At 46.6% G+C, this 24,305-nt stretch overlaps 1 protein-coding gene across 1 annotated transcript; it reads left to right on the top strand.

The window, feature by feature from the left end:
* Window positions 1-12,714: 12,714 nt before the first annotated feature.
* Window positions 12,715-22,658, top strand: AKR1A1 (aldo-keto reductase family 1 member A1). Its single transcript, XM_029226790.1, has 9 exons — window positions 12,715-13,075; window positions 17,701-17,790; window positions 19,511-19,630; window positions 19,802-19,953; window positions 20,550-20,745; window positions 21,092-21,291; window positions 21,567-21,639; window positions 21,793-21,879; window positions 22,493-22,658. Exons 1-9 carry the CDS (start codon window positions 12,884-12,886, stop codon window positions 22,556-22,558), a joined length of 1,176 nt encoding a protein of 391 aa, XP_029082623.1. The 5' UTR covers window positions 12,715-12,883; the 3' UTR covers window positions 22,559-22,658.
* The last annotated feature ends 1,647 nt before the right edge of the window (window positions 22,659-24,305 follow it).

Here is a 24,305-nt window from a genome sequence, read left to right as displayed (position 1 = left end):
CTGAATGTTTGCCTCTCTGCACACCCCCTCCCACCATTAATATGTTGAAATCCTACTACCCAAGTTGATGGTATTAGTACATGTGGCATTTGGAAGGTGTATAAGTCATGAGGGTGGAACCGTCATGAATGGGATTAGTGCCTTATAAAAGAGGCTCTTCCGGAGAGATCCCTTGACCCTTCTGCCCTGTGAGGATACAATAAGTCTGTGACCTAGAAGAGGGCCCTTCGCTGATCATGCTGGCACCCTGACCTCAGACTTCCAGCCTCCAGAATGGTTAGCAGTAAATTTCTGCTGTTTATAAACCACCCAGTCTGTGGTATCCAAAGCAGCCCAAACAGACTAAGATACTAGTGCTTAGTAAATGCCCAGTAAATGTTAGCCGAAAGCATGATTCCCTCCATTATTCTCTCCCTTTTCTTAGCTCCAGTTTCTTCCACTGGACCCTTCCCCTTAGCACATGTTCACGTTCAAATTCCCCACATAGTGAAAAACTCTTCCTCCATCTGCTTTTCTCTCAAGCCACTAACCCATCACTTTCCTTCCCTTTACTATATTCTTGAGAAGTCTGCCCTCTGATTCTCCACATGTCTGTCTCCTCTTCACTCCTAGATCCAATCAGGCTCAGGATTAACCATTCCACTGAGCCAGCTCTCCACAAAGTCACCAATGACCTTCATGTCAACCGAATCCAAAAGTTTCTGCTGTGGAGATTAGAAAGCATGAATATAAAGAGTATGGCAGATAGCATATGCTCAATAAAATGGTAGTTGTTCTTACTTGTTTTAGTTTCCCTAACATTACTCACTTACTTTTTATAATTTGTTAATTTATTTATTTATTGGCTGCATTGGGTCTTCATTGCTGTGCCCGGGCTTTCTCTAGTTGTGGTGAGTGGGGGCCACTCTTTGCTGTGGTGTATGGGCTTCTCATTGCGGTGGCCTCTCTTGTTGTGGAGCATGGACTCTAGGCACGCGGGCTTCAGTAGTTGTGGTACGCGGGCTCTAGAACGCAGGCTCAGTAGCTGTGGAGCACGGGCCTAGTTGCTCCACAGCTTGTGGGATCTTCCTGGACCAGGGATTGAACCCGTGTCCCCTGCATTGGCAGGTGGATTCTTAACCACTGTGACACCAGGTAAGTCCCTGGTACCTCTTTTTAATTTTTTTTCTCTCCCTCCCTCCACTCATTATAAAGGTAATATAGTTGTATCCTAGCCTCTTTACCTAGAAAACCAGAGCTCAGAGCAAAATTTACATGCTAAGGCTTTATTGTGAGGTTCTACAAACAATATTCAGGACAAGAATAAGGGAAAAACAGAAAGGAAGGGAAAGAAAACAAAAGGTGAAGTGCCTCAGAGCTAGCCACAGCTTTATAAGAAGATACAGCTAATTGCTCAGTTATATAGGACTGAGAAACCATATAAAATGACGTTACGGTGTCTAGGAACTGTTTACTGGAGAGAGGAAGAGAAAACTATCTGTTGGCTCTTTGCTTCTATCTCTCATTTGTCAATTTCCTTATACTGTATGAGATATTAACTGCACTGTACTTCCAGGTTGTTTCCTCGCTCCTCAGTGCAGTCTTGGGAGATTGATCCCAATTACAGCAAGGGCTTCAGCTTACTCTGGAAGTGGTGTTAAGTGACCAGATTCTCTGTGGGCCTCGTTAAGTTGGATGTGAGTGTCATAGCAGCTGCAGCTCCTGCTATAGCAGGTGCAATAGAGAAAATACAGAAGTCTGGTCCACACACTTGGGGAAGCTGAGGCAGACTACTGCATCAGGAAGTGGGTTGGTTCACAGTAGTGACTAGCTCTCTACAGAGTGGAGAGGCTGGAAGCAGGTAGGTCCAAGTGAGTCTGGAGAGGTACTCAACTGGATTCAATAAAAGAGCTATGTTTCAAAAACTTTATAAACACAGAAGAAAAACAAAATAACCTATACATCCACTAATCAAATGCAACTATTGCAATTATTTTGGTGTGTTTCCATCCAATCTCTTTCCTTATACATATAGGTTTTTCATTTTTTTTTAATTTGAAAATATTTTCTAACTTTTTAATTGGAGTATAACATAATGGAAAAGTGTACATATTAAGTGCATAACTTGATAAATTTTCACAAATTTATCATATCCTTATAAATTAAATCAAGAAATAGATCATTAATATCACCCTACAAGCTTCGCCTCTTGCCCATTTCCAGTCTCTACATCTCCAAGGGTAATCACTATCCTGACTTCTGACAACATAGTTTTTTTTTTAATTTTTAAAAAATTAATTAGTTAACTTATTTTTGGCTGTGTTGGGCCTTCATTGCTGCACACAGGCTTTCTCTAGTTGCGGGGAGTGGGGGCTACTCTTCATTGTGGTGCGCAGGCTTCTCATTGCAGTGGCTTCTCTTGTTGTGGAACATGGGCCCTAGAGCACCCAGGCTTCAGTAGTTGCGGTGCGTGGGCTCAGTAGTTGTGGCTTGCAGGCTCTAGAACGGAGGCTCAGTAATTGTGGTGCACGGGCTTAGTTGCTCCATGGCATGTGGGATCTTCCCAGACCAGGGCTTGAACCTGTGTCCCCTGCATTGGCAGGCAGATTCTTAACCACTGCACCACCAGGGAAGTCCCCATAGATTCGTTTTTACTGGTTTTATACTTCATAAAAATGGAATTATACAGTATATGTACTCTTTCTTGTCTGCTTTATTTCACTCAACAGTAAGTTTGGGAAATTTATTCATGCTGTTCCTTTTCACTGCTGTATAACATCTCAGTTCCAGAATTTCTATTTAGCACTTTTTTGAAACTGACTCTTTTTCTTTCATGCCATTGCATTCTTATCTTCTGACTCAGTTTGGGTTTTGGAAGGCTAAAGAGAGTTTCTGATGGTCTTAGGGAAGGAGTGCCCCTCACTCATTTGAGAGAGCTCCCAGAAGTTAGTGCTCTGGAGAATGTGGTAGCTGATATGAAGGCTACAAGTGTCATAATCATTTTGCCACCATAAGGAGGTCAACTTCAGGATGAATATGAGATTGGAAAGCAGAGAGAAGAAATAGAAACAAACTGGGATCCTGATGACATTGTTGAGCTGCTGAATCAAACCAACCTTGAAGCCTGTCTATGTGAGTCCATAAATTTCCTTTACTGTCAAAGCCAGCTTAAATTAGGTTTTCTGTTAAGAGCAACAGAGTCTCTTTTTTTAAAATTTATTTATTTATTTATTTAATTTTTGGCTGCATTGGGTCTTGGTTGCAGCAAGCGGGGGCTACTCTTCATTGCGGTGTGTGGGCTTCTCATTGCAGTGGCTTCTCTTGTTGCAGAGCACAGGCTCTAGGCGCACGAGCTTCAGTAGTTGTGGCTCGCGGGCTCTAGAGCACAGGTTCAGTAGCTGTGGCGCACAGGCTTAGTTGCTCTGCGGCATGTGGGATCTTCCCAGACCAGGGATCAAACCTGTGTCCCTTGCATTGGCAGGTGGATTCTTAACCACTGCGCCACCAGGGAAGTCCCCAACACAGAGTCTTAACTTATCTATGGGTCAGTACTAGAGGCTTTGGGAATACAGAAGAGGAGTACCTAACTCAGTCTGAGCCAGTAGGGAAGGCTTCTCAATAAAGATGTTTTGGGAGTAGAGGATATTTGAAGGAATGTGTGTCCTAGGTAGGAATAGCATATGCAAAGACCCAAGGTGAGAGAAAAAATGGTGTGTTTAGGAAACCATTCACCATCCTCACATGTACTCAAGCTGGAAGCCTGTCATTCCAGTGTTTTGTTTTTTTCAATCGAAGTATAGTTGATTTACAATGGTGTGCCAATCTCTGCTGTACAGCAAAGTGACTCAGTTTTACACATAGAGACATTTCTTTTTTATATTCTTTTCCATTATGGTTTATCACAGGATACTGAATATAGTTCCCTGTGCTATGCATTAGGACCTTGTAGTTTATCCATTATAAATGTAATAGTTTGCATTTACCAACCCCAAACTCCCAGTCCATCTCTCTCCCTCCCCCCTGCCCCACCTTGGCAACTACAAGTCTGTTCTCTATGTTTTTTGTTGTTTTTTTAAATTTTTTATATTAATTTATTTTATTTATTTATTTATTTTTGGCTGTGTTGGGTCTTTGTTGCTGCGCATGGGCTTTCTCTAGTTGCGGTGAGCGGGGACTACTCTTCATTGCAGTGTGCGGGCTTCTCACTGCAGTGGCTTCTTTCATTGCAGAGCACGGGCTCTAGGCACGTGAGCTTCAGTAGTTGCAGCACGCAGGCTCAGTAGTTGTGACTCATGGGCTCTAGAGCACAGGCTCAGTAGTTGTGGCGCACGGGCTTAGTTGCTCTGTGGCATGTGGGATCTTCCTGGACCAGGGCTCGAACCCGTGTCCCCTGCATTGGCAGGTGGATTTTCAACCACTGTGCCACCAGGGAAGCCCTGTTGTTTTTTGTTTGTTTGTTTGTTTGTTTTAATCTCCTACATCTAGTGGATCACTGAGTGCTGCCAATTCTACTCCTAAATATTTCTAAAATTTGTGTCTGCTCCATGATGAGTGTGAGCTGCTGTCCTAGGACAGACCCTGGGAGAAACACACTCAACAGACAGAATGTGCGGCTTCCCTGGTGGCACAGTGGTTAAGAATCTGCCTGCCAATGCAGGAGACATGGGTTCGAGCCCTGGTCCAGGAAGATCCCACATGCCATGGAGCAACTAAGCCCGTGTACCACAACTACTGAGCCTGTGCTCTACAGCCCACGAGCCACAACTAGCCCGCGTTCCACAACTACTGAAGCCCACATACTTAGAGTCCGTGTTCCACAGCAAGAGAAGCCACCGCAATGAGAAGCCCACACACTGCAACAAAGAGTCGCCCCCACTTGCCACAACTAGAGAAAGCTGCACACAGCAACGAAGACCCAACACAACCAAAAAATAAATAATTAAAAAAAATTTTTTTTAATAAATAAAATAAATATTTTAAGGGACCTCTGTGGTGGTCCAGTGGTTAAGACTTCACCTTCCAATGTAGGGGGTACGGGTTCGATCCTTGGTCAGGGAGCTAAGATTCCCATGCCTCATGGCCAAAAAACCAAAACGTAAAACAGAAGCAATATTGCAATAAATCCAATAAAGACTTTAAAAATGGTCCACATCAAAAAAAATCTTTAAAAAAATAAATATTTTAAGACAAACTTTTTTTACAATGAAATTTTCAATTGACTGAATGTACTATTTACTTATACTAAATTAAACACTTAATACATAAATGTGAGCAGTTTTATACATTGCTGTCAATTCATTTGCAGAGATATCTGCATCTTCATGTCCATTGCAGCACCATTCACAATAGCCAAGACATGGAAAAACACGTGTCATCAGCAAATGAATGGATAAAGATACACACACACACACTTTATTATTATCCAGCCATGAAGAAAGAAGAAAATCCTGCAATTTGCAACATGGATGGACCTTGAGGGCATTATGTTAAGTGAAATAACACGGTCTGCAGAGAAAGACAAATACAGTATGGTATGGTATCACTTACATGTGGAATCTTAAAAAGCCAAGTTCAGAGAAAGAGACGGTAAAGGAGTGGTTACCAGGGGCCTGTGGTGTGGGGGGAATGAGAAGACATTGGTCAAAGGGTACAAATATCTAGTTGTAAGAGTAACAAGTTCTAGGGATCTAATGTACATCATGGTGGTTACAGCAAATAATACTGTATTATATACTTGAAGGCGGCTAAAAGAATAGATCTGAAATGTTCTCACCACAAAGAAAGAAATGGTAATTATATAACAGGACAGAGGTGTTAGCTAATGCTGTGATGGTAATCATTTTAAAATACAGTTGATCCTCAAACAATACAGGGGTTAGGGCACTGACCCTCGTGCAGTCAAAAATATGCTTATAACTTCACAACTGGCCCTCCCTGTCTGTGATTCTGCATCTACGGATTCAATCAATCTTGGATTGTGTTGTACTGTAGTATGCATTTACTGAAGAAAATCCACGTATAAACCTTGTTGTTCAAGGGTCCACTGTATATAAGTGTAACAAATAAACATATTATTCACAATGTTGTATGCCAGTTATATTTCAATAAAGCTGAAAAAAAATTTCTACACACTAAGTTTCTGCATTAAGCTTCTAAAGGAGTTTATCCTTGTTACTTCAACTGAGTCACAAATTATCCCATAACTAAGCCATGTGAAATGACCATTTATCATGCTCAAAAGTTCTGTGAGTCATGAATTTAGATAAGGCACAACAGTGATAGTTTGTATTTCATCCATGATATCTGGAGTTTCAACTAGATGACATGAAAGGTAGGTGCTAGACTCATATGAGTTCTTGTTCCCTCACAGGTCTACTGGTTGATAATGGCTATAAACTAGAATATTAGGTACTCTGCACACAGACTTTGCCATATGGGGTCTCCATGTTGGCTAGTTTGGGATACTTCCTAGCATGATGACTGGGTTTCAAAGGTAGATTTCCCAAGAGAGGAACAGATGGCCAAGTGGAAATTGCATTGCCTTTGTTAGACTAGCCTGAAATCACACAGTTTAACCAAACTATCTTCAATGAACAGTCACAAGTCCTTCCCAGTTTCAAGGAGAGGGGAAATAGACCCTATCTCTTAAAGGGGATTATCAATTTTCTGTCAGATGAGCCAGAAATACTGCTGTGACCTTTTCCAGAAAATACAATCTTCCACATTCCACCCTCTAGCCACAACAATGAATTTTTTCCTGTATGCACAGTCCACTCACCTCTCCTTGGAGAACCTCCAAAGTCGCATCACGTTAGGATATTTCAGGCGTCGACTGGAGGTCAAGAATCCTATCATCTAGGGACTTCCCTGGTGGCACAGTAGTTAAGATTCCACCTGCCGGAACTTCCCTGATGGTGCAGTGGTTAAGAATCTGCCTGCCAATGCAAGGGACATGGGTTCGATCCCTGGTCCGGGAAATCCCACATGCTGCAGAGTAACTAAGCCAGTGGGCCACAACTACTGAGCCTGTGCTCTAGAGCCCACGAGCCACAACTACTGAGCTCTCGTACCTAGAGCCCGTGCTCCACAAGAGAAGCCACCACAATGAGAAAGCCCACACACTGCAACGAAGAGTAGCCCCCGCTTGCAGCAACTAGAGAAAGCCCACATGCCGTAATGAAGACCCAATTCAGCCAAAAAATAAATTAATTAATTTAAAAAATTTCTATCATCTAGATCAGGCTAGCCTCATCTAGATAAGGCTCATTAAGTATAGTTTCCCTCTATGTGAAGACCTATGAACTTCTGCAGACTTTTCCTCCATAAACCCTACTGGGTGTTCACAAAAAATTGAGGAATATGCAGAAGAAGCTTTTCTTGTTTTGGTGGAAGGGAACACCAGCTGCCGGGGAAATTTTCAGAGAAGCGTCTTCCCCATCTTCCCTTCAGATAACAGATTTTATTTAGGCAGTACTCCAGCTCCAAGAGGGCGAGTAGGACATGTGAAGTGTCCACTATGGAGATGCAGGGACAGAGCTGAGGCCAAGACTGAGGTTAAATCAGAACATCAAAGAATGCTCCCACCTCACCTTGAGAATATTGTCTTAATATAGCATATTCTTATGCCTGGAAATTTTAAGTTATCATCCTTCTCTGCAGTCAAAATATATAAATTAATTTATATAATTTTAAGTTCTGTGATCATGTTTTTAAAAATTACAACTATTATTATTACACAGTTGATCAAAGTAACATACAGCACAAGTTTTGATACTTGTTAAACATAAAAATGAGATGGACTGGGGCTTTGTTCTTTTTTTTCTTTTCTCCATTTAATTCTTGTACCTGTGGATGAATATTACTTATTTTCAGAATGAACAGAGTTCAACAGCAATTCCATTCTTTTTTTTATATATAGATTTATTTATTTTTGGCTGCGTTGGGTCTTCATTGCTGTGTGTGGCTTTCTCTAGTTGTGATGAATGGGGGCTGCTCTTCGTTGCGGTGCACAGGCTTCTCATTGCGGTGGCTTCTCTTGTTGTGGAGCACGGGCTCTAGGCACGCAGGCTTCAGTAGCTGTGGCACGCGGGCTCAGTAGCTGTGGCGCAAGGGCTTAGTTGCTCCGCGGCATGCGGGATCTTCCAGGACCAAGGCTTGAACCTGTGTCCCCTGCATTGGCTAGCTGATTCTTAATCACGGCACCACCAGGGAAGTCCCTCAATTCCATTCTTACTTTTCATTTTTATAGATACAAGCATTGAGATAACTTGTTCACATAAATAAGTGGATGAAAATAGAAATCTTTCTAAAGCAATGTCACTTAGCTGTTTTAACTCTTTCCAAGTTATACTCCAAAAATCACAAAATCTATCATGCAAAATTATATATATATATACATATATATATTTGCGGTACGCGGGCCTCTCACTGTTGTGGCCTCTCCCGTTGCGGAGCACAGGCTCCAGACGCGCAGGCTGTGGCCCTGGCTCACTGGTCCAGCCGCTCCGCGGCATGTGGGATCCTCCCGGACCGGGGCACGAACCCGTGTCCCCTTCATCAGCAGGCGGACCCTCAACCACTGCGCCACCAGGGAAGCCCATGCAAAATTATTTTTAATGGTCTATCAGCTTTTACCAATAGTTTTCAAAACAAAGAATTGGAAATGACTTGCATAAGGGTTTATGATCCAGTCATTAGTCATCAGTATTTCCAAAAGTTCCTTTGTTTAGTGGCCTCAATGCACACGGGGGCAATGCATCCTATGAGCTGGCTGAGAGGTTTGTCTTTTTTAAAACGGAGGAGGAAGATTGTAAAAGGGATGGTGCGTTCTCATGCTGATCTCTTTTAGAAGACAATACACCAATTTGATGACTATTGCTCTGAAAACTCTTGGAAGGCTAGTGTTGTGCCTTGCATGGAACAATCCCAGTGGCCAGAACTAAGAGCAAAAGTCTCAGATCTGGGGAAGGAGTGGGCAGGAGGTAGTCCATTAGATGGGGCAGAAGATTGTGGATCGTGGGAGGGTCCTTTATGGCCTAAGCCATTTTGTGATCTAAGCCTGGCCACAGTGCTTATCCTTGAACAGGTCTCAGTAATTAGTGATCTTAAGGGGAAAAAATTATGCAAGAACAAACTGTTATCAGGCCAGAGGAGTAACAACAGCAAAGAGAAGACTTCCAGTTCTGTTTTACAAAAAAAAGATTAGCCTGAAGCACTAAACCACCAGATCAGTTAGAACGTAAGGAATGCTGATGTCGAGATTTTCTGACTTTTGTGACTTTAATCAACTAAAGTTTGGACTCTGTTGACCACCCAAGCCCTTTCGTGAATATGCATGTGCCCTTAGCTTAAATGTTCCCATTTTTGCTGTCAGGGAGCAGCAAAACCTTTGCCTTTCTGCTTTGGGAAAGATCCCTGTTGTTCTCTTTACTCGTTGCAATAATGACTGAACAAAAGTTCGTGTGCCCCATGCAGAGTGAGGCCAAATAAACCTAAACATCAAACATTGAAGCAGAGAAAGGTCTATTGCAAGACCAAGCAAGGAGAATGGGTGACTCATGCTCAAAAACCCTGAACTCCCCAATGGTTTTTGGGGAAAGCTTTTTATAGGCAAAATTTGGGGTGAGGGCTGCAGGGTGTATGGCTTTCTTCTGATTGGTTGGTGGTGAGGTAACAAGGCAGTGCTCCAGGAATCTTGTGCTCAGCCTGAAGTTGCTATCCTCTCCCTGGGTGGGGGTCTTAGTTCCTGCAGAAGATCTCAAAAATATTGTCATGTACATTCCTTGAGGAGGAACCAGGACCCTGCCCCAAGGCTGCATTAGTATTTCTTGATTGTTCCTCTGTTGTTTCTGCATTCCCTCCCTTCTCTGATTAGCAACTGTTTTAACCTGCCCTTTGGAACTTAGGGAAGGTCAAGGAGGCTGAATGAAGCCTATTTCCTACAAACAAGAAATGGGGGACACAGAAAGGCTTTGTACCCGGGAGTCCTACAGGGTCCTGCTAGGTTTCAATAATAAATTCTCCCTTCTCCCGATCTTTGGCTTGGTTGTGTTCATCCCACCAAGGGATGAACCCAGTTTTTCTGGTAACAGTTCTCTTTCTCTGGGGACCCCCTGCCCTACCTGCTTATAATGGTCTTTGCTGGGCTAAGATGAACTTGAGAGATTCTAAATTCTGATCAGGTAACAGGGAAGAGCTAAATCAGACTCCATGTCTGATCTGTTTCATTGCCTTTAACCTTTGCTTTTCGTTGCTTTTGTTATTATAATCATATATAAATGGCCTGCCTCAGGTAACCATGCCCACCTGTGAGTGGCTGCAAGAAAAAATAAACTAACACATCCCCTGACGGAGGTTGGTCATTCCAGGAGATGTTTTGCAAGACTGATGGCCCTTTTGCTTTACTTCCTCACTGCCCCTCCCTCTCTGATTCTATAAAAGAAACTGGCATCCAGGACCAGATAGGACGGTTTTTCAGAGACACTAGTCTGACACCTTCTCCATCTGCTGGCTTTCCAAATAAAGTGGTATTCCTTGCCTCAACACCTCGCCTCTGATTCATTGTCCTGTCCGGCGGTGAGCAGAGCAAGCTTGGACTCGGCAACAATCACATAAGCTGGAATCTGAGTGTCTTTATGAGGATAGATGGTGTGAAATGTCGGACATTTAGTCCATCAGGACACCACTCCTACTTGGGAGACAGTGGGGAGTAATCTGGGTGTAAAAAAAGATGGGGGAAGGTCTTCCCTGGTGGTGCAGTGGTTGAGAGTCCGCCTGCCAATGCTGGGGACATGGGTTCGTGCCCCGGTCCGGGAAGATCCCACATGCCGCAGAGCGGCTAGGCCCGTGAGCCATGGCCGCTGAGCCTGTGCTCCGCAACGGGAGAGGCCACAACAGTGAGAGGCCCGCGTACCGCAAAAAAAAAAAAAAAAAAAAAAAGATGGGGAAGAGTGGTACTGGGGGAGTACAGATGGGTGGGGGAGGAGTTGAGGGGAGAAAAAGGCAGAGCTACACCAGGACAAATCTGCTTCTTGCCCACTTCCACCAAGGAAAACATAAATTCAAGACACCTCTCAGCCTAAATGGCAAACGGGATTTCAAATCTCAGAACTGTAACTTGGGACTTCCCTGGTGGCGCAGTGGTTAAGAATCCGCCTGCCAATGCAGGGGACACGGGTTCAATCCATGGTCTAGGAAGATCCCACATGCCGCAGAGCAACTAAGCCCGTGCGCCACAACTACTGAGCCCGTGCTCTAGAGCCCACGAGCCACAACTACTGAGCCCGTGTGCCACAACTACTGAAGCCCGTGTGCCTAGAGCCCCTGCTCCACAACAAGAAAAGTCACTGCAATGAGAAGCCAGTGCACCTCAACGAAGAGTAGCCCCCGCTTGCCGCAACTAGAGAAAGCCCGCACGCAGCAACGAAGACCCAACGCAGCCAAAAAAAAAAAACCCCACAAAAAACCAAAAAACCAAACTGTAACTTAATAACTGTGTGACTCTGAGCAAGGGAAACCTTGCTGAGTCTGCACAGTCTGTAAAATGGAACTGAATACCTTCCTCACAGGAGGCTTCAAGTGTGCTGGTAACACTGTATATTCATCTGGATGGTGGTTATGTTGAAAAAAAATCACAGAGTTATACGTTTAAGATTTGTGCATTGTTCTGTCTGTATTGTCGATTAAAAAAATATTCACAAACTAAAAGTTGAGAGTTGTTTTATTTGGTGGCAATTTTCAGGACTTCAAGCCCAGAAGGCAGCATCTCAAGTAACACTGAGAGAACTGCTCCAAGGAGGCGAGAGGGGAGCTAGGATATATAGCAGCTTTGCAACAAAGGGCAGGTAGTCGGAATGTCATAAGATTACTGTTAATTAAAGAAAACCAGAAATCCCAAGTTAAGGAATTTAGCGCTTTTCTATGCATGGGAAGATTCAAGAAAGGGTCTGGGCTCACTGAAATCATGCCTTTGCTATGCACCTCAGCTATCTGGGGCCAGTATCCTGTGTTTTCATATCTTGAAATCAGGGCTCACCTTAGGGAGTGGCTGCAGTCTGATGGCTGCTAGATGGCAGGTATTCTTTGTTTCCTTCCTAAATTCCCTTAGGGCTCACCAGCTCACCTTCGGTGGCTGCTGCACAGCTTCAATCGCTGATGATTGTGACATCCTTTGTTTCCTGATATGGCAGGCAATATTCCATTTACCAGTATGCTATACTTCAATAAAAAGGCTTGCAGTAAATAAAATAAAAAAGAACATTCCCCTTACAGGATTGTTGTGAAGGCTCAATAAATTAATGTTTATAAAGCCTAAATATACATAAAACATAAATGCGCTGCCAGGGTCCACAGTCCGGATACAGAGAGCACTAACTTTTACCTCTTGAAGCCTGTAGTCCGAAGGTCTTCCCTGTTACTGTCAACCTCTGTGTTGCGGCTGTTCTCTGGACCTCAGTTTGCCTGACCAAATAATGGGACCAGCTTAGGTGTTTTCAGGGAACTTGGCCAACCCGGCTCTAAGGAAGAGAATAGATCAGAGTGGGGCCTGTAGTCCTTAGGGGGAGCCGACTGCAGAAGAAGTCACCACGTGGCAGCCGGGCTCTCCTCCCTCTGGCCGCAGAACGAGCAGAAGTTGCCCAGAGCGGCCTCCCGGCGGCGCGCGGTGCAATATGGGCCAGGCAGAGGCGCCCCCTGGCCCCGCCTCCGGGTCCGCTTACTTGGCCGTCGGCGCAGGCTTCCCTCACCCGGGAGTTCTCCAAACTCGCGCTGTGGAGTGTGCCCAGACTCCGCCAATCCACCCACCAGCATCCTGAGGAAGAGACAGTGCAGCCCCCCACCTCAGGCGTCCACTCCCCAGCTTGTTTCTGAGGACAGGGGCGGGGTCCACCACTGCGCGTGATGTTGAATGCCCGGCCCCAGCCCCTCCTCTGGGAGGAGCTCTCTCATCACCGCCAGACTTAAGTCCCGGTGTCCAGTCTCAGGACAGTTTCTTGCTGCCCACCAATCCCGGAAGCTGAGGCCCATTGGGTCGCTAGCAGGGCACAGGACTGAGCTGAAAAGCCATACTTCCCTGATAACGTCCTGTGCTCGTGCCGAGGTGAGTTTCACTTCTGCTGCCCCATCTTTGTCGTAGTGGAGATGGCCTCGAACCTTCACTGCGGATGTGTCCGCCCCCGGGTTAGAGCGAAGAGCAAATGCTGAGGAGGCGGCCCGACTTGGTTTCTGATTTGAGCTTCCTCTTATTCGCTCGCTGAGTGATCTTGGATAAGTTCTCAGTTTCTCTGGACCTCAGTTTTCTCAGCGGTAAAATCTGTTCCTACATCAGGACTGTATGTAACAAGAGCTAAAGTGAGATAAAGCTCTTAAAGCTCCCGGCACATACTGTCAGTAAGTTTTGGTTGCCATCTTCCTTTTGTTTACCCACCAACACGATTTTTTCAGGAACTCCGGCTTTAATGTGGAATTGCAGAGACTCTTCTCATAAGTGGCAGGAGGGGTGTGGGTTCGCTTGCTTAGGCACCTGCCTTGGGTTTGGGAAAGCCAGGGCATGTTTTTCTGTTGACCCAGTGCTCTGTTAAAGTGAGACTGGAATCTGAACCTTCACCGGATGGGGTTAGTATAAATTAACTCTCCCTTCAGCCTGTACATACTCTGGACTGCAGGACCTCCCTTGGAAGAGCCTTGATGATTCTGATCAGTCCTGTTACTTTTCCCAAGGTCTCAGTTTTCTTATCTGTAATACAAGAACAATCCGAGTATCATCCTTTCTGGAGTCACTGGGATCTTTTTTTTTTTCTTTTTACCGAAGATGATGGTAAATGCTTTGTTATTTTCCAGAGATGATTTTTTCCAGGTTATCCAAGAAGTAAAGGAAGAAGGTGATGGAGGCAGTGACTTTATCAAATGCCCCTCCTGCTGACAAGATCTCCCCCATTTGCCGCTGTGTGTGGGGTGGAGGAGGGAGCAGGCACTCTAGCAGCTACAGGTTTAGGTAGATGATAGGCCCTGACCTCAAGGAGTACCAAGATTTGTGAGGGAAAATGAACAAACAAATGCAGTGATGGGCACAACTGTCAGGACATGGGAGGAACCAGAAATTTAAACTGCTAGCTGAAGGGTGACCTGCAGTTAGCCAGGCAAGGGTGGGACTTGGGGAAGGAAAGTGTGCAGAGGCCTGGAGTCAAATATGGTGGCTGGTTCTGCAAAGCCTGGAATATGGAGTCTGAAATGAAGAGGTGGAGAGATGGGGGAGGTGGGAGCCAGGTTATAAAGGGTATTACCAGGAAGTCTGGACCTTATCCCGAGGGTAGGAGAGATCTACTGGAAGAGATCCTGGGAATCACATGGTCAGATTTGGGGACTGCTTTGTGGGGAGAGGGGACACACCGGAAGCAGAGAGATCCCTGGTTCTGGGGGGGGGGGTGGTCACAGCTAGAGCAGTGGCCCTGGAGTTGGACAGAGATAGGCTGGATAAAGATTTAGGAAGTATATATTCTTTTCACATACATCAGAAGTCCAGGAAGTGTTATTGCAATCTTAGGTTTTACATTACAGTTTAGAGCAAACAGTGTCTTTTGTAATATTTACAAGTATTTACAGGATTTTTAATGCAGCCAGATAGACCAAATCTTGGCCACTGCTACATATTTAAGGTGGCTTTCCGTCCTGGCTTCCTCGAAACCAGAAGAAGAAGATAAACTCCCCCCCATCACCTGTCGAAACCCTAATCTGATAATACACAGAAATGCCTCAAACAAACTGAAATACATTAGAGGGCTTTTTTAAGGCCCCCATGGATTATACTGTAGACCGGTTGTCTGGTTTGCTTTAACACTTGTCACCGAGGGCCTTGAGTCCCTGGTGAGATAGAGTATACAGAAAGAAGAACATGGTCAGACACTGTGCAGAGTGCTTAAAATCTCTTTAGAATGGGGGAGCTGAGATTCAAGCCCAGGTCTGTGCCACTCCAGAGCTTGAAATCTGTGCTGTGTTGCTGGATTTGATAAGTACACTTTTGGACATGTTGAGTCTCACTTACCTGTAGGATATACAGGTGGAGCTGTCCAGAGGGAGGTGAATATATAGAACTGGGGTGGGAAGAATTAGTGATTAAGGTGATCACTGAAGACTTGAGCTTGACTAGGGAGTAAGAAGGGATTGAGGACAGAACCCTGAGGGACATCAGTATTTATGGGGAGCAGAGAAGAAAGGCCCATCCAGCCAGGGAACACTCACATGAATACTGCTTCCTCTTCTTCCTGTGTTTTCAAGTTTCCTGTATCAAGGCAGCTCTAGAGCCCTCCTCTGAGAAAGGAAGACTGAGCCTCAGAGAGAAGGAACCTAGGCACTGACCTGGGAATAATAAAACCTGAATCCTGATACTACCCTCACCCGCCTCTCCCCACACACCCAGCTTTTCTCTCTTTTCCATCTAGAACCTCTCCCAAGATAACATGAGGGTTTCTGAATTCTGCCAGAGGTCCAGCTAGGCAGATGCTGACAAGCTCAGAGCCTATTAATGCAGGGCTGGCTGAAAGGCTGTGGCACCAGGCAGAAGATGAGGAAGTCAGGAGCTGGTAGAGGATGACTTCCTGTCCTAGAGGAAAACATCTGTCTTCTGCCTTCTGTTCTATCCTTTGGAGCTCTTGTTCTTTGCAGATCTGTGTTTGCCGTTTCTACCTGTATGATTCCTGCCCCTCCAAGCCTTAGCCTTTTTTTTTTTTTTTTTTTTAGAAACTTTATTTTCCGTCAACCTATTTCCATTTTAAGAGTTTGTGGAAGAACGGCTTAAGACCACTCAGTGGTTGTTCCTACCCACTCAGTGGCCTGAGCAGTGGGAGCTGCAGACCAGTCTTCAGTGGCAGGCTGAGCACTCCAGTCTTCAGGAGGGAACTGCTGAATAGGCACAGGACACCTGCACACCTTGGGACCAGTCCGCCACCTGAAGGCTTAGCCTTTTTGGTTTTCAGTTTCACAAGCAAAAGAAAGGGAGAGGCAAGCATGAGGTTTCTTCCTTTTCCCCTGAGGCCAGGTTTTTGTTCACACTCTTCAGCCTGGGTGTAATTTCAGAGCCATCCCGTGTGTTCTGGTAAATCTGGGAGAGGTCAACAGGTCATGGGTTGAAGATCAAGCCCAGGAAACCAGCCACAGACCCTGGTAGCAGCTAGCAGGCTAGTTCCTCCTGTGAAGTCCAGACATGTTTGCCTGATCCCTGGGCAGGTTGGTGTCCCTGGGAAGTTTGGTAATGAAGAGTATTGCCTTCAGTGGTCTGTGGTTTGCTGCCCAGGTTGAACGTTTTTGTTTCTGTTTTTGTTTTAGCAGAAAAGGTAGTCTCCATAAGGTTATGCTAGACTATAAAATTCTTCCTGAGTCAGAAGTATTAGGAAAGACAATTTTGGTGTGTTGCTTATAGTTACAACTTGTCCAGTTACCTGCTCTACCATAATACTCTTTTTTAAAATAAGTTTATTTACTTATTTATTTTTGTCTGAGTTGGGTTTTTGTTGCTGCGCACGGGCTTTTCTGTACCATTGCGGCGAACGGGGGGGGGGCTACTCTTCCTTGCGGTGCGCGGGCTTCTCATTGCGGTGGCTTCTCTTGTTGCGGAGCACGGGCTCTAGGCATGCGGGCTTCAGTAGTTGTGGTTCGCGGGCTCTAGAGTGCAGGCTAAGTAGTTGTGGTGCATGGGCTTAGTTGCTCTGTGGCATGTGGGATCTTCCTGGGCCAGGGATTGAAACCTTGTGCCCTGCATTGGCAGGAGGATTCTTAACCACTGCGCCACCAGGGAAGTTCCCCATTTGGAGAGTTCTGATTTTCATAGCTCTCCAAACAGGGTTGCTTCAATCACCCACCTGCTTCGTTCAGTTAGAAATTTTCATGTATCTGTAATTTCCTGCTTTCTGCTGCATTGAAGTCCTGTGTCTAGTTCCTCTTCCTGGAAAGACTCTTACCCTTGACTCTTGGGACTGTCCCAACTCATTCTTAAAAGCCAGTGTCATTATTCCCTGGTTCTTGCCCTACAGAAGTCACTTGCTTTTCTGTAGCACAGTGTACATGCACATGTATTTTATCGGTCTGTGTTTACTTGCCTTTTCCTGCCTTTTCCATCAGCTCCTCCTTGAATAGTTGGCTCTGCCACTTAGCTGTTGATTTGGGGCAAATAACTTTACCTCTCTGAGCCTGTTTTTTTCATCTAAAAAATAGTATACTTCCCTTGTAAGACCGCACTCAGGCCTAGCAGCATGGCCAATCAGACCTCTGAAAGAGGGACTCAGAGTCTCTGTAGTTCTGACAACCTCCTGGGAACATTCATTTCATCCTTTGAAAAGGGACCCTTTCCTGAGCCAGTTCTGTCACCTGGTCTCACTTTGTCTCATAAAGGCCTTTGCCTGTCTTACAGTGGTTTGAGACCTCATGTAGTTAAGGCTGGGTACTTCTGGGAAGCCACCTCGCCTTTGTTTTTAGGTTTTAGAGCTCTTTAAGCAGAGCTATAGCCTGATGGAAGAAGGGCATCCAGGCTGGTGGTCCCGTTAGTGTTTGTCCAGGAGTTACTGGCTTTGCGTGGTTCCAGGCACCTTGTCTCAGCTCATAGGCCTATACACATGACTCTGTGTTTTTTCTCCTATCACCCCTGTGCCCCCTTCCTGTTTTACAGGAGTCTTGATCAGTGGGCCCAAGCAACGGCACTGACACCACACCATTCTCTTCCCATCTGTGTTTCAGGGGGCAATGGCGGCTTCCTGTATCCTCCTGCACACTGGACAGAAGATGCCCCTGATTGGACTGGGCACCTGGAAGAGTGAGCCTGGCCAGGTGAGGGATGGGAGATTAGGAGGGGGGCTTCTTGCTTCTCTGCTCGGGAAAAGGAACTATTCAGGAGAGGGTGTCTGTGTTTTTTCTAGTAGCCCCCCCGCCCGCCGACTATACTTCACCTCAGGTGGGATGAGCCTGGAGGGCAGTGGGAAGAAACAAGGGAAGAAGGGACCAGCAGTGAGCACTTGGCTTCCACAGCTGATTCAGAGGAGTGGTTGAGGGGCCCAGCACTGCCTAGAGTGTAGGAAGGAGCCCTTTCCCCGACTGGACCTGCACTGCTGTGAAGGCATGGGACCCCTCTGTGCCTGGCCCTATGCTGACCCCTAATATGCCACTTATCACCCTGTGCTGTGATCATGTCTCCTGTTCCACGCTGGGTTCCTTGAGGCCAGAGGTAGGCACACAGCAGGTATTAGGGTTTAAAGAATAACTAGGTCAACTGTTTAGACTGAAGGTCAGCAAACTTTTTCTTAAAGAACGAGGTGGTTAATAATTTAGATTTTGTTAGACAGTTTGCAAAATGGAGGTGATTATGTACTTATGTAACTATTTAAAAATATAAAAACCATTCTTAGCTCAAGGGCCAAAAAAACCCAAAAGAAAACTGCTAGAGTTTAGCAACCCCTGGTGTAGACCCTTCCAGCCCAGGGAGCCTGGGAGGGGAGACCTGTTTTTCTAGACTGACACAGGTAGAGATTCAGCTTGCACCTGGGGTGGAGCATCTCCTCAGGACTTGTTCCTTGTGCTTGGAATCTGAATCAGAGTTTAGAGAAGTTTGGGAGGGACTCTGGCAAGGAGAATGGCCTCTTCTCTCTGGAATTTAGGCTGGTGTGGCTGGATGAACTCTGCCTTCTTTCCCTTTGCTTTCCTTCCTACAGCTGCCTAGGAGCCTGGTTCTGTAGGCAGGCACTGACATGGCCTGGGGCAAGTCCAGGAGCTAGATGAAGGCACTTGGTGACAGCCAGAGCCAGGGCCAAGACTGGGGGCAGGGATGGAGGGGATGGGGAAGGGTATGGAACCGCAGGAGTAGGGTCAGGTGTGAGGGGCATATGTCTGGATAGTAAGAGCTACACCTAAATGGGGATCTTGAGTGGCAGGGGCCTGGCACCCTTGGTTCTGCTCCTAATGCTGTGTTAGTCTGGTTTTTAACAAATTGACTGACCTGTCCTCCTCCTTGGTGTCTGCTTTCTTCTCTTCTGGCGGGGGACTCTGGGCCCAGCTTCCATCTCACTTCTCTGCCTTCCTTCATTTTCTCCCCCCTCACCTCTTCTGCTCGCCTGAGCTCTCTTGGTCTACATGGCTTCCTAAGGGTCTCCCTCCATGTGGCCTTGCCCTGGGAACTATTTACCTGTGTATCATGTTTCCCTAACCAGCTCCCCAGGGCTGGGGACCTGTCTCCATGACTACACTTCTGCCTTCTGTCCCGTGTCAATGTGTCCATCTACCTTCTGAACATCTAGCTGAGAACACATTGTTTGTTTTAGCTGGGCCCTGCTGAGATTGCTTGGAAGGAACCTTGGAGGTTAGTGGGGTGGGGACAAAGGGTTTGGGGTCTCTGAAGAGACTTCTGGTCTCCAAGACTAGAGCCATCTTCTCACTTCCACTGCATGGATGACTGCAGTGGTAAATTCCTGCCCCCTCCCCGCATCAGTGACCCTCGGGAGGGCAGTTTCTGGTCCAGACCAACAGAGCTAAAACTTCTGCTTTTCTCACCTGGCAGGTAAAAGCAGTTATTAAGTATGCCTTGAGTATAGGCTACCGCCACATTGACTGTGCTGCTATCTACGGCAACGAGACTGAGATTGGGGAGGCCCTGAAGGAGAATGTGGGACCTGGCAAGGTGAGGACTGGGGCTACAGAGGGGTGGGGTGAGAAAACTCAGAGGCTGGGGCTGAGGCCTGGCGAGAGGGATCTGGCATCAGCTTCCTTCTAATTCCTCTCCCAGAGGTGAGGGTGGGTGAGATTGGGTGCCCGTGGCTCTTCTAACTATGGACCCTGCCCCCTGTACTAGTTGGTGCCTCGGGAGGAGCTGTTTGTGACTTCCAAGCTGTGGAACACGAAGCACCACCCTGAGGATGTGGAGCCTGCCCTCCGGAAGACACTCGCTGACCTCCAGCTGGAGTATTTGGACCTGTACCTGGTGCACTGGCCTTATGCCTTTGAGTGAGCCTTGCCAGAGTCTTCATCCAGGGAATCAGGGGTTGGCAGAGTCATGTTAGTAACCTTTTGTAAGTCACAGTAGCAGAACAGGAGAGGAACACTCAGCCTTTTCTGCTACAGTTTAGCTACAAAAAAGGAGTGCAGCCTCACACGGTGTGTATCCTAGGGGGTACATGGGTGGTCCCTCCTGCTGCCTTTGTACATTTGGGAAACGTACTAGCTTCTGCTGACCTAGGCCCTGGGGTTGCAGTAGAGTAAGCTCCCACAGAGGGTGTGAGAGGAGCCGACCATCAGCTCTGTGCTCTGTGCTTGAAGAAGGCTGCAGGGGCATGCAACTCCCCGAGGTGAAAGGAGTTAAGGAAGACTTTCCAGAGGAGAGGAGATATAATGTGTCTAGGAAGAAGAAGAGGGGGGATGGGCATTCCATATAGTGTTAACACTTGGGTTATGACCTGGAAAGGTGAAAAACCATGCTTGTTTCTCATTCTTGGCCCTTTACTCTTTCTGGGCTTGGATCATGGGATGTAGCATGGCTAGACGGGCAGGTAGGCAGGAGCCTGGCATTTGTGCCCACACCGGGGGGGCCGTCTTTCACTCAGGCGGGGTGACAACCCCTTTCCTAAGAATGCTGATGGGACTATACGCTATGACTCCACCCACTACAAGGAGACCTGGAAGGCTCTGGAGGCACTGGTGGCTAAAGGGCTGGTGCGGGCACTGGGCCTGTCCAACTTCAGCAGTCGGCAGATCGATGATGTGCTCAGTGTGGCCTCTGTGCGCCCAGCTGTCCTGCAGGTGAACACAGCAAAGATCAGTTGGTTTGGGGGCAGTGTGTGTGTGTGTGTGTGTGTGTGTGTGTGTGTGTGTGTGTAAATGAGCATGAGTGAGCAGATGATGGGTCTACTTCAGAGAGATGGCTAGAAAGTTGTCAGAAGTGTGGTGCAGAAATCCTCTGCTTAAGGAAGGGCATTGAAGTGTGGGAAGAGAATGAAATAGTGGAAAACTGTCTAGAGAGTGAGAAAAGCAGGTTGAGGGGAAGCAGGGGGTCAGCGATGCAGGGTTGGTCAGGATGTGCATGTCTGGGTGGGGCCAGCAAGCTGGCTGTGGCCACCTCATGATGATAGGTTGTTTCTTGGCTCAGGTGGAATGCCACCCATACATGGCTCAGAATGAGCTGATTGCCCACTGCCAAGCACGTGGCCTGGAGGTGACTGCTTATAGCCCCCTGGGCTCCTCTGATCGTGCTTGGCGTGATCCTGATGAGCCTGTCCTGCTTGAGGAGCCAGTGGTCCTGGCACTGGCTGAAAAGCATGGCCGGTCTCCAGCTCAGATCTTGCTCAGGTACGAGCAATCTTGGGGAAAGACAGTCAGGTTAGGGAGAAGGCTTCTGGGTTGGGAGGCAAGGGTTGAGGGGTTCCTTATCCAAATGCCTGGATGAGGCTGAGAATCCTGCCGTGTCATCTGGGGAGAGGCCACTCTGAGGCATGTTCCCTATTCCAGTGAGGCTCAGGGGTTCCAGGAGCTCAGAGAATGCTGCATGGAGGACCAAAAAAAAAAAAAAAGTGCTTATGTGTACTGACTCCACTTCCTCATCTATACCTCAATTCCCCACTCAGGTGGCAGGTCCAGCGGAAAGTGAGCTGCATCCCCAAGAGTGTCACACCTTCCCATATCCTTCAGAACATCCAGGTACTTGGTGATGTGTCTGTCCTGTCTTCTTTAGTCCATTGGGACACAGTCTGGCCCTGACTCTGTTTGGCTAAGAAGGCATTGTTCTGGAACCCCAACTTCCACTCGCAAAACTGGCTTTCCTGACCACCCGCCCCCGCCTCCCATCCCCAGGTGTTTGACTTCACTTTTAGCCTGGAGGAGATGAAGCAGCTAGATGCCCTGAATAAAAATTTGCGATTCATCGTGCCCATGCTTACGGTGAGTGTGTATCACCCCCCAGAGGCAGGGAATATGAGATTTGGGGCAGGATTCTGCCCTAAGTCTGGCCTCAACCTTCCTGGTCACAGGATGTTGTTGTTGGTAGGATTGCTGTCCTGGACACAGTGGGCTCTTTTTTCTTTACTGAGCTCCGGGAAGTAGTCTGGGTGAGGGATAAGGCATGTAGCCTGTGAGTTCCAGTCCTGCATCTCGATACCTTGTAACCTAGAACAAGTTATTTAACTTCTCCAACCTTCAGCTTCCTATGTGTAAAAAGATCCCAGTTCCTGACACATAACAATTACCCAGTAAATGATATGAATGGGACATTCTCAACCTTGTTAGAGGTTTCCCTGTTGCACATAGGGAAATAAAGAGTTCATTATCCTAGCTGAGACTGCAAACTCTTAGGGGCAGGGTCAGCCACGTACCAGGCTGTGGGTTTGGTGCTGGAATGCTCTTGGTACTGTGGCATTCTCAGGCCCTAGCCTCAGTCAGTGCCATCTGTCATAGTGCTGTACACAGGTGAGGCTGTTGAGTAAGATTCTTGGGAAAAGATGACATTCTTGGAATGTCAGCTCCTACTAATGGAGTCATCTGTTTCTCTTTCCAGGTGGATGGGAAGAGGGTCCCGAGAGATGCAGGTCACCCTCTGTACCCCTTCAGTGACCCATATTGAGACCACAGCTTCCTGGCTTCCTTTTCATCTCTCCAGCTATAAAGTCCTGCCATCCCCAGAAAGAAGGAGTTAATAAAGCCATTGGAGTATTCATCCATGATACTTGCTTGTCTTATTTGTCTGGTCAGACCTGATATGGAAACAGTTTCTTTTACGGATGCTGGGTGTGACCTGCCATGAGTCCAAACTCCCTTATCTTTCTTGATTCTGGAGAAACCAGTGTGTAGCTGAATTCCATGTCCGCCTTCATAAATTATAAGGTGTATTAGTGGAGTAGCGCCACCTAGAGGCACCTCTTAGCACTACATGCCATCCCAGTGTAGTCTTAGTGAGAATGCCAAAAATTGGTCACTTACGGACTGAGATCAGGGCAGCGAGAATCCTGTGGTTTCTTCACACTTCTGGGCATGGGTCTTGAGTTCCTGCATCTCGCCCACCCATCTAGTCAGTGCCTAGATTTAAGAATATGAAGAGCCAACAAAACTTACATTCTGAAGTTTGGGAGTCCCAGCTTGGAAAATCAGGAAAACTGGGGACAGGGTCTTTTTCTCTCAGACACTATAGTCAGTGTGCATAGGCTACCTGAAGGAGGCAGAGTCAGCACCAAAGTTTGTCACTGTACCTAAGGTCCTATCTTATATATTTTGTGGTCCCACTAGAGACTGAAGTTTTGGGTTTTTAGCAGGGTTTTTGGAAAATCCCTCTAAACTCCGGTCACACAAAACTCATTTTAGTTTTCTAGTTGAACCATTGCCTTTCATTCAGAAAATATTTATGGAGTACTTGGGCACGATGCGAGACCCTGGGGATATAGCTATAATCAAGACACATAGGTCCCTACAGTTTACTTGAGACAGACTAAGTAATGGTGTAATTAGTTTAATTACAGTTGGAAGAAGTGCTATGAAAAAGCACAGAGTGAGAAGCTTACTGATTTAATCGGCTGAGATCTGAAGGATGAGTAGGGAATAATTAGTTAAAAGAGGTGAGAGTGGTAATAGTGTTCCATGCAAATTGGATAGCCTTGAAACTGAAAGAAGTTGTTGGAAAAACCTAAAGAAAAGTCTTTGTGACAAACTGAAAGTGAGCAGGGGTGGAATGGCATGAAATAATGCTGGAATAAGGTAGGGACCTGGTGATGTAAGGCCTAGGAGACTGGGTTAAGACTTTAGGTTTTTAATTTTATTTATTTAATACATTTATACATTTATTTATTTATTTTTGGCTGCGTTGGGTCTTTGTTGCTGCGCGGGTTTTCTCTAGTGTCAGCGAGCGGGGTCTATTCTTCGTTGCGGTGTGCGGGCTTCTCATTGTGGTGGCTTATCATTGTGGAGCACGGGCTCTAGGCGCGCGGGCTTCAGTAGCTGTGGCTTGTGGGCTCTAGAGCGCAGGCTCAGTCGTTGTGGCGCACAGGGTTAGTTGCTCCGTGACGTGGGATCTTCCCGGACCAGGGCTCAAACCCGTATCCCCTGTATTGGCAGGTGGATTCTTAACCACCGTGCCACCAGGGAAGTCCAAGACTTTAGGCTTTTTAATCCTGAATGAAGCAGGAAGCCATGTAAGAGTTTTGAGCAGGAATAACATGGCATGATTTGTGTTTTAGAAGTACAGTGCTAGTGCAGTGGGGAAAATGGATTAGTGGGATAAAAAGTGGTTGTAGGGGGGCTTCCCTGGTGGCGCAGTTGGTTGAGAGTCCGCCTGCCGATGCAGGGGACACGGCTTCGCGCCCCGGTCCGGGAGAATCCCA

This window comes from Monodon monoceros, unplaced genomic scaffold (assembly GCF_005190385.1).
Source record: "Monodon monoceros isolate NGI ecotype Baffin Bay Population unplaced genomic scaffold, NGI_Narwhal_1 Super_Scaffold_18, whole genome shotgun sequence".
NCBI lineage: Eukaryota > Metazoa > Chordata > Mammalia > Artiodactyla > Monodontidae > Monodon > Monodon monoceros.
Note: the sequence above shows the minus strand (reverse complement) of the source record. Positions and strands in the feature narration are given on the sequence as shown.